The sequence below is a fragment of the Lolium rigidum genome, chromosome 2 (genome assembly GCF_022539505.1).
Source record: "Lolium rigidum isolate FL_2022 chromosome 2, APGP_CSIRO_Lrig_0.1, whole genome shotgun sequence".
Classification (NCBI taxonomy): Eukaryota; Viridiplantae; Streptophyta; class Magnoliopsida; order Poales; family Poaceae; genus Lolium; species Lolium rigidum.
The window spans coordinates 68,325,697-68,336,239 of record NC_061509.1 but is presented as its reverse complement, the minus strand read 5'-3'; the positions used below and the strand labels follow the sequence as shown (position 1 = coordinate 68,336,239).

General features: G+C 46.9%; 1 protein-coding gene across 1 annotated transcript; it reads right to left on the bottom strand.

Annotated features, from left to right (window-relative positions):
- Positions 1–1,024: 1,024 nt before the first annotated feature.
- Positions 1,025–2,773, bottom strand: LOC124686646 (premnaspirodiene oxygenase-like). Its single transcript, XM_047220556.1, has 2 exons — positions 1,880–2,773; positions 1,025–1,786 (listed from the first exon to the last, which is right to left on the bottom strand). Exons 1-2 carry the CDS (start codon positions 2,771–2,773, stop codon positions 1,163–1,165), a joined length of 1,518 nt encoding a protein of 505 aa, XP_047076512.1. The 3' UTR covers positions 1,025–1,162.
- Between the last annotated feature and the right edge of the window lie 7,770 nt (positions 2,774–10,543).

The following is a 10,543-nucleotide window of genomic DNA, read 5'->3' as shown; positions in this document are numbered from 1 at the left end:
GTTCCCTCCACCAGGCTACCAGGACAACATCGTCCTCAACCGGTGGACAAGCGCTATGAAGCCAGTGGTGCCAGGGAGGGTGGAGGCTGTGCTCACGCCACCTCCCACCGTCGGCTGCTAGCCTAGGCCAGGGCACATCGCCAGGGCCCTCATGTCGCGGAGGTTCTACGTCCAGCTCAACACAGACGACCTCCACATGCTCGTCGTCCCGCCATGGTTCTAGGACATGCTCTTCGAGTGGATCAAGATCCCACTGCCTTGCAATGTGCCCTTGTCTACCCGCTAGTTTTGCGATGAGTGGGTGTAGGTCACCTACCATGGTGGGCATGTCGTCTTCGGCCGAAACTGAGCACAGGTGGTCTGCAAGTACGACCTCCACTACGGCGATGTCGTGGAGTTCAAGCTGCAGGCCTTCGCCTTGAAGATGACCATCTACAAGGTGGACTGCTCCACCACCAGGCTCTACACCTGCCCAATCACGGCTAGGCGGCGGCCCTTTTATGTATGTATGTTTATTCTGTCTATCTCTAGTTGTAGTGGTGCTTCAGAACTTATGGATATAGGACAATGACTGGTGTTTGATCAAGGGATTCGAGGGTTTATGTTGCCCTCGAACTTCCTTGCTTTTGATCAAGGGGTTCCACGGAATTATAGCTCCCTGAAACTTCATTGCTTCTTCTCAGGGCGTCTTTCTAAACCCTATTTATGGTGATTAGAGGTTGTGCATTTAGCTAATCATATGTATTATTCTCATGTGCTTGCTAATGGCTTCATAACGGCTAGGTAAGGGCAAAAACACCCTTATGAAGAGGGAGGTAACAACGTCCCTGCTTAGCACATTACTAAACATCCACTTATTCTCGTGTCAGTCAACATAGCCGAAATTGCACGACGAAATATTATTGGCATTCAAATGAAGTGCACAAACAAATTCATCCTTCGTTTCACCTCATACCGTATCCACCGAGCCAACAGCAGAGACAAGAAAATTTTGATGCGAGCAACCAAACCCCTTTCCGGCTTGAAACGAAAGCGCGACCGTGCGGTGGCGCGCATTGTGTGTGCCGACGGCCCAACTAGTTGTGCACTCAAATGAACTCGTGATATTTATATGGGTCAACAAAGACTAGGATGAACAGCACCACAACCCCGCAAACATATGCTACTCCGTTGGCACAGGGACACGAGGGACGGCGACGACGACGAGATCAGACCGGAGACTTGTCGTGACACCAAACTGCTCCGTCATGTCCAGGTCCCCGGCCGCCATCCCGCCCGGCAGCTCCCAGTCGAAGTGGAACAGCAGCGCCGCGAGCGCGATCTCCACGTGCGCCAGCCCGAACGCCATGCCGGGGCAGATCCGCCGTCCGGCGCCGAACGGCAGGAACTCGAAGTCCGCCCCCTTGAAGTCCCTCCCGTTCCTCTCGAACCGCTCTGGCGCGAACTCCTCCGGCGCGTCCCAGTGCGCCGGGTCCATGCCGATCGCCCACGCGTTCACCATCACCATGGCGCCCTCCGGCACGTCGAACCCGAGCACCTGGCACGGGCTGCCGCACACGCGCGGCAGAAGCAGCGGCGCCGGGGGGCGCATCCTGAGCGTCTCCTTCACGACGACCCGCAGGTAGTGCAGGTGCGCCAGGCCGGCCTCGGTCACCTTGCCCTGGCCGGCGAAGTGTTGCCGGACCTCGTCCTGCGCCTTCCGCATCACCCTCGGGTTCCGTATCAGCTCCGCCATCGCCCACTGCAGCGTCGTCGCCGCCGTCTCGCTCCCGGCGCCAAACATGTCCTAATGACGAAACCAAGAAACAGAGGAGCTAACCAGTCAGGGAAAATTTCGCAATTCATGGGTAAGATGCTAGCAAATGCTGTGGCGTGTTACCAGCATGACGGTTTTGATATTGTCCGTGGTGAGCGGATATTCAGAGTTAGCTTCCTTTTGGAGCCTCAGGAGGACATCGAGCAAGTCTTTTTCTTCTCTGTCGCCGCCGTCGCCGCCACCCGACATTCTGCTCTCCTGGTGCTCCTGGATTATGGCGTCCATGAATTGTTTCATCCCCTGGCTATGGCGCAACATCCGGCCGGGGACGCTACTGAAGAACCGCACGAGGCGCGAGGAGGGGAAGATGTCGGGAAGGGTCATCCCGGGCACGATCTCGAGCCCGTCGTGCAGCATCTTCAGGTACGCGTCCCGCTGCTTGAACTGGCTGCCGACGATGGCGCGCACGGTGGCGTCCGCGACGTAGGCCGATATGCCCTCGGTCAGGTTCACCGGCGAACTAGCGGAGGCCGCGACGGAGCGGAGGAGGCGGCCGAGCTCCTCCTCGCGGACGGAGCTGAAGGACTGGACCCGGCGGGAGCTGAGGAGCTCGACGGTGCATATCTTGCGGAGCTGCCGCCACGCCTCGCCGTAGGGCGCGAAGATGAGGCCCTCGTCGTCGCCGTACGCCATCTGCTGGATGCAGGTCATCGGCCTGGACGCGAAGGAGGCGCCGTGGGTCTTCATGATCTCGCGCGCCGCGTCCGGGGACGACGCCACCACGGCGTCGAGCTCGCCGAGGCGGAGCATCATGAGCGGGCCGTGGCGCCGCGCCAGGTCGCGCAGCGCGCGGTGCGGGAGCGCGCCCGCCAGATGGTGCAGGTGGCCGATGACCGGCAGCGCCCACGGCCCCGGCGGGAGCCGCACGGCAGGCGGCGGGCGCCTGGTCTTCAGGAAGAGGAGCGGGATGGCGAGGAGAAGCACGAGAAGAAGGCAGAGCGGGAGCACGGCGGCCATGGCAGCTTGGATCGGGGGGCGATTTACACAAAAATAACCCTTTGTTACAACTATAGCACAGACTGACCCTCCGGGCAACCTATTTCACCCATCTAACCCTTTTGTGTGGCGCCCTCCCATGGGGCGCCGCACATGGCAGTGTGGCGCCCGTGCCTGCGGCGCCACTCTCTCAGCCGACGTGGCGCCCTCGACGCTGAGCTGGTGCGCCGATCCGACGTGGCAGCATGTGTGGCGCCCATGGGAGGGGCGCCACACTACTCTATATATATAATTTCTGTCTAGATATAACAGAAGACTGTGGTAGCTCAATCGGATGAAGCCTTTGCTTCCCAATCCCAGGTCTTTAGTTCGAACCTCCGCACCACCCGAATTTATTTTTATTTTTAAAAATTATGCTAGACATTGTAGTATGTTTAAAACATGAAATCTAGCCTTGTACTGTTTTGTAGAGTTTTTTTTTATCTTCTCTTGCTTGCTTCCTAATCAAGAAATCTATGCCACTCTTCAAAGTTCAGTAAGTGTCAGGGATGCACTGATCAACATAGAGGAGAATGAGTGTCGTGTTTGCAAGCTATGCCAACATACATCTACTGAGCAACATCCGAGGGCTGCACTAACATGTTCATCTTGATCTTGGGCATCGATGGCCTGTTCAATCGGACCAGCCTTTCCTTCCTGCCAAGCATCAGGTGAGAAATCTACCAGAGAAAGTTGAATGTGTCCAATTTTTGCTGTCTATAGCAGCGCTCTTGAGTTTCTATTGGTCCCCTGTTTTCTAGGTTGTAATGAATTGAGTTGAGATGATGTTTTATGTTCTGATCCACTGTACATCTTACCGATGCAATCTTCTGCTTGGCCAGGTTACTGTTCAGCTATGCAAAAAGGTGCTGCTTGTAGTGAAAATGCTAGGAAATATTTTGGCGATAGTGATCAAAGAGTTGGAGTTGATAGTGATACCGTTGGTTTTGTGAAGAATAAGATGGTCGGGCATTTTCTGGCCCTGATAGCAATCGTTAGTTTGGTGGAGACATGACTTGAGTCCTGGAGGCTGCAGAGTATGCTTGAACTGTTCTTTTTCCTAGTCCAGCATCTCGTCTCGGGCTCTTAATTAAGTCAATTGGATATTTTGAATAACTGGTCATAAACTCTATATGGAGCACCTAAACAAAGATTAGAACAGATAGGTCTATTTTTTTTTCTATCAAACCGTGGTATTTATCTATTGATTATTCTTCCCAAGTGATGTTGCAGTTTGAGTATTGCAATAGTGTGATTGCTAATTTATTGGCTCATTCGTGATATATATGCACAATCCAGTACCATAACATTGAACATTGGTTTGTTTAGTTGGAACATAGCACTGATTCCTGAAGCCCCCAAATTTGGGCTCTTGGCTATTTACTTGGAATATACATGATCCATTTGTCACCTTGTAAACATGTTGCCTCTAAGGCCTCTTTCATTTTTCTGTGGTGAATGACATGAATATCGAAACACCAATGTTATTTGTGGAGCGTGTTCTCTCTATGATTATAATTTTTCAAGTAATCATGTTGCTATGAGATTGAATTTCTAACTTATGCAACTTTGGTTCCCGTCCTGGTGCCTCCCAGGAATTAGCCTTTTTTTTAGTTCATGTTCGAGCAACAAGCTGTTGGCTGGTTGAACAAACTGTGGCAGTGTGCTATATGGGAAATATACGGTGATTCTGTGCTGAAGACACGAACATGGAGAAGTACGCATAGTTTTTTTTGCTGGCAGTAGCCTTTCCTAGCCGTCAATAACCTTAAATATGTTGATTGCATGCCTCTGACTCTGCCTAACTCAGCAATTTACTGCTAATGCACCCCTGATAATCCTGAATAACTTCGGCTAAGACATATCTGAAGGAGTTTGTGGCTTCCCAGAGGAGCCAAGCCACGGAGAGACACAACATTGCAGCGCTGTATATGTTTATTCAGTTTGCAAGCAAGAGAAGATAAAAAAAAACTCTACAAAACAGTACGTGGCTAGATTTCATGTTTTAAACATACTACAATGTCTATCATAACTTTTAAAAATAAAAATAAATTCGGGTGGTGCAGAGGTTCGAACTCATGACCTGGGATTGGGAAGCAAAGGCTTCATCCGATTGAGCTACCAGTCTTATGTTATCTCTAGACAGAAATTATATATATAGAGTAGTGTGGCGCCCCTCCCATGGGCGCCACACATGCTGTCACGTCGGATCGGCGCACCAGCTCAGCGTCGAGGGCGCCACTTCGGCTGGGAGAGTGGCGCCGCAGGCACGGGCGCCACACTGCCATGTGTGGCGCCCATGGGAGGGGCGCCACACAAAAGGGTTAGATGGGTGAAATAGTTTGCCCGAAGGGTTAGTCTGTGCTATAGTTGCAACAAAGGGTTATTTTTGTGTAAATCGCCGGATCGGGGTCTTGCGAGACTTGTTCGTAGGAATGCTTATGCTGCGACTTTTCTTTTCCTGAAATGCTTTTCTGAAGTACTAGTACAGTACTAACAAAGTCAAATGGTCAAGCTCAGCTATCATTATTGTAGGCGTAGCAGCCTCGAAATCATTGTTTTGTGGAGAGTCAAATCACTTGGTTTTCCACCGCCCGCGATCCGTTAGCAAATTCGCCTCAGGCTGTCGGGAAGAGAACATTAAAAAAAAAAAAACGGAGGGCAGAGAAACATACCATGATTCATGAAGTACAATCCCTCTTTCTGAAAGAAAAAAAAAAGTGGCCCTGCATGTTTTTTATCAGAGGATGATTTGTTGCAATCACTTCACGATTTCCAAAGACATTAACAAGAACTGTCAAAAAAAGACATTAACGTTGGGGCTAAATGGTGAAAATTTTCATTTATAGTACACTCTCCATCCCCTCAATGATGCAGCAGAGATGCGATGACCTTTACAAAAACAGGGCACAAACAGATTCAGACATACTCTACTACACTAGGACTACGAAGCCAGTGAGCTAAGCTGACAAATCAGGTGTAGATAAGAACATGTCCTAAAACAAGCAATTTATTAGTCCGGTAACAGGCGCCTGCTGAGATGCTGATTTGTACCCAAAAAACAGGCCAGAGAGTTCTTACTGTAGGGCATTGTACGCTTCAGCAAGCCTTCGGTTTGTTATTCAGTGTTCTAAAAAAAATTCTTTGCTCAGAGACAGTAGCTGGATAAAATTCAATGTACACGAATTACTTACCAGAAAAACAAAGATAATTTATAGTCAATGTAGCATGGGCTTGCAGAAACTCCTCAGGATTTCTACACTTGGCAAGTTTCCAATGTGAAACTCACACAGTGACACACATTATTCAGGTTTAAGTAAAAAACGGCAGGTCCCAAAACAAGGGAGTCAAGTGACAATGGTGTTCTACTGTTTTCATCATAACACAGTGTTAATGCTGAGGAAACATGTGTATGAAAATGCCAACATGCTCAAGGCATTTGATGGGATGGATCATAACAAAGGATGTCATTAGGTAAAGAAAGCATTGAAAATAAGCACATTGACACTAATTGAATAGTAGCAAAAAATATACTCCCTATGGATTATCAGAGGATGATTGTTGCAAACTTGCAATCACTTTACCATTTCAAAAACATTAGCATCTGGCGAAGTGGTGAAAAAAATACATTAAGTAATACTCCCCCTCAGGGATGCAGCAGAGATGAGCTAAACTCTAGGGGAACAGGGAACAGACAGGGTAACAAATCAGTGAGCTAAGCAATCAAATCCGGCACAAATAAAAACAGCAGGTCTCAGAAAAAGAGAAGGTAGAGGTCCCATAGCGTGCTTGCACAAATGCTTATTTGTCCCGATAGAATAAGAGGGTGCTACTACAAAGCCAATAAATGGATGTAATTCAAAGCACACGAAACTCAGGAAAAATGAGACAAGAGGATTTACAGTCAATATAACACGTGCTTGCAGAAATGCTGATTTGTCCCCCAAAAAATAGGACAGAGAGTGCGCAGCTTAGCAGAAAGCCATTCTACACTCAGTAAATATATATAGTGTCCTTCAGAGACAACGGCAGGTCTCAAAACAAGGAAAGTCAGCTAAGAGTGGTGTTCTACTGTTCTCATCAGAATTCAGTGTTAATGCTGAAGAAACATGTACACAGGCAATGGAATTTTAGACAGGGCATTATGAAAGGACGCCAAAATACATAATTGCGGAAATATGAAAAATGGACCTGAAATCTTAAGATGCAGTCAACTAAGATGCAGTTGCCGCAGAAAAAGAAGACAATCCATACATAGACATATCAGTCATACATAATCAATCAGGAATTCAGTATTCACTCTAAAACACCGATGTAACAAGGAACATCACAGAGATTTGGTTAAATTTCTTGTTTTTTTTTCATTTTCTTTCTCCAGATATGTGTGTGCAAATTTGCTTAGACAGAGAGCATTCAGAAAAATATGTGTGTGCAAATTTGCGTGACAAAGCATATCATGATTCCTGAGGTACACACTCTATCTTTGAATGAAAAATGACGCAGCATGTGGTTAGGAGACAAGAAGCTACAATCAATTAACCATTTCCAAAACATCAAAATGGGGATATGGGGTGGAAGCATTACATTAACTACACTCTTTTTTTATGCGGGGAACATTAAATACACTCTCGAATCCTCAATAAGGCCCCAGAGGTGAGCTACCATTGTGCGCTGAGCAAGTGTTCAGTCTGATTTAGACAGAATAAACAGATATAATTCAAAGCACACGAAGCTCTACAGGAAAAAGAGAACAAGAGGATTTATAGTCAATATAACACGTGCTTGCAGAAATGCTGGTTTGCCCGCAAAAAGAGGCCAGAGAGTGCGCAGCTTAGCAGAAATCCATTCTACACTTAGCAAATAAACAGTGTGTCATTCAGACACAGCAATCGGGTTCAAATACAAACAGCAGGTCTCAAAACAAGGAAAGTCAGCCGAGAGTGGTGCTCTTCATCAGAATTCAGTGTTAGTGCTGAAGAAACATGTAGGAGTATATGAAAACAACAACACGGGCAACAAATTTAGAAAAGGGGCATTACTAAAGGATGCCAATGGATAAACAAGGCATAATAATTGCAGAAAGATGAAAAATGGACCTGAAATCTTAAGATGCAGTTGTCGCAGAAAAACCAAACAGTCCATAGATAGACATGTAAAATCAATCAGGTATTCAGTATGCACTCCAAAACAAAGATCTAACAAGAATATCACAGAGAAAATAGGTCAAATGCCTTGGTTTCTCCCCATTTGATTTCTCCAGATATGTGTGTGCAAATTTGCTTAGACAGAGAACATTCAAAAAAGAGAGGGCGCGGTTGAAAAGAAAAGAGGCATATCATGATTCATGAGGTACACACCCTGTCTTTGAATGAAAAATAACGCTGCATGCTTTCAGGAGATATAAGATGCCACAATAACTTAACCATTTCCAAAACATCAAAATAGGGCTATAGGGTGGAAGCATTTTTTTCGATAAATATAGCCTGGAAGCATTACGATAAATATGCTCTTGATCCCCTCAATGAGGCTGCAGAGGTGAGCTGTCTTTATAAAAAAAAGGTACAAAGAGGTGCATACAGTACTACAACATAACAGGTGAACTAAGCTAAGAATTCAGGCTCAATTAAAAATTTGTACCAAAGACAGGCCAGAGAGTTCTTATGCTAAGCAAGGGTTTAGTCTGTCATTCAGACACAGTAACTGAATAAATTCGAAGTGCATGAAACTCCTCGGGAAAACTGAAACAAGAGGATTGACAATCAATATAACATGCGCTTGAGGAAATGCTGATTTGTCCCAAAATAGGCCAGAGAGTGTTCATTAAAAAGCCATTCTACCTTTACCAAGTGTTCAGTTTGCCACTCACACACCACAATCAGGCTAAAACAAACAAACAAAAACAGGCAGGTACCAAAGGAACTCATGTGTTCTACTGTTCTCATCAGCAATCAGTTTTGTGGGAAGTCAATTGACTTGGTTTTCCCCCCATTTGATTCCTCTAGATACTAATTTTCTTCAGGCTGTGAGACAGAGAACATTCAGAAATAAGGGCTCCGCTCGTCAACAAAGATGCATAACAAGATTCTTGAAGTTCACACTCTATTTCTCAATGAAAAATTATGCTGCATGCTTTAATAAAATGAGATGGTACAGTCACTCCATCATTTCAGTAACATTAAATTAAAATTGAAAATAGAGGCTGAAAAAATAGATTAGCTTGCTAGCTTGCTAAAAGGTCAGATTAGTGAACAGATGCGTCAGTGATGCTGCCTTTAGAAAAACAGGGCATCCATATACTATATATAGTACAGTACTTGATGCGGTAGCTCCAAGCCGATCCACCTAGGTTGATGCCCGATCTTTCATAGCGAGAACCTGGGGTAGAGAATCCTCCCAACAACGCAATGAACGCAGCCTGGAGAAGAGGGACGAATCCAGCAAGCAACGGATCGATGAACGATACGCCTCAAACCTTGAGCTAGATAATCCTTATTGAACACAAGAACCTTCGCAGCGGATATAATAGATAAACGGCAGCGCCGTACCCCCGGAGGGATGATACACGTGAACACACGCAATGGGGAAAACCCTAATCTTTAGTCTAAACTTGTCTGTCTAAACCCTAGCCATCCCTCCACCTTATATGAGGGGAAGAGGTGGCCGGCCAGCCTAGCTAGGCTGGGGCGCCCCACTTGGGCCTAACCTGGTTTGGTTTGGACAGGCCCAACACCAAACGCAACACTAATTTAACCTAATTGGCCCACCACATGACCTGGCTACATTATTATTTCCTAATAACAAGACTATGATAGAATACCGGTACAACCTTAGACCTAATTATCATATCAATGGCTGTCCTAGTGTACCAGGCCTGGATATCCACATCAGTACTACAGCAGAACAAGTGAGCCAAGCTAAAAAAAATCGGGCCTAAATAAGAACATCAGGTCTCAAAACAATATTTTTCAGCTACTTCCACTCCGATGCTTTAGCAGAATTGCTGTAAGTTGGTACCACCAAAACCCACAGCACAAGCTAACTAAGGAAGTCAGATGAAATGCTTATATCGGTCTTCCTCAATTTAGAGAAAGAGCTGCAAGTATACTCTAAAAAGAACTTCAGCAAATGGACTGCTAGTCTTCAAGCTACAATGTGTAGCACTAGGAGTTCAACAACCCAAAAAATTTCACTAAATTCTAAACTAAGAAGGATTCAACTAGGAGTATCATTTGCAGAAATCTGTAATTTGAGTATGAACAAACCATATCAGCTTTGGCAAGGAAAATAAGAACCAAATCAGCCCTGCCGCTAGCGCCTAGTCCTGGGTCTTCCCACGCGCCCTTGGTGGACTTTGCTTCCCGGGAACCGCCGGTGGAATGAATGGAAACTGTATGATGCTCTCCAGGTCCAGAACCACACCGGCCTTGTTCCCGGTACGCACTAGTAGAAAAAGGGGCAGTAGGCCCGGTCCATTTGGGCCTTCAGACCCGGTTCCCGAACCGGGTCCAATTAGGCGGGACTAAAGGGGGTACCCTTTAGTCCCGGTTCAAAGATTAACCGGGCCTAAAGGCCTCGACACGTGGTGCGGCCAGGGAGCTCGCGGTGGAAGGCCTTTGGTCCCGATTCGTGGTACGAACCGGGCCTAGGTTTCCCTGCCGCGGCAGAGAATTGCTATTTCTGCCGCCGCGGCACAGATTTAGGCTGTACCAGCGTTTCTCTGCCGCGGCAGAGAAAAGGGCGTTTCTCTGCCGC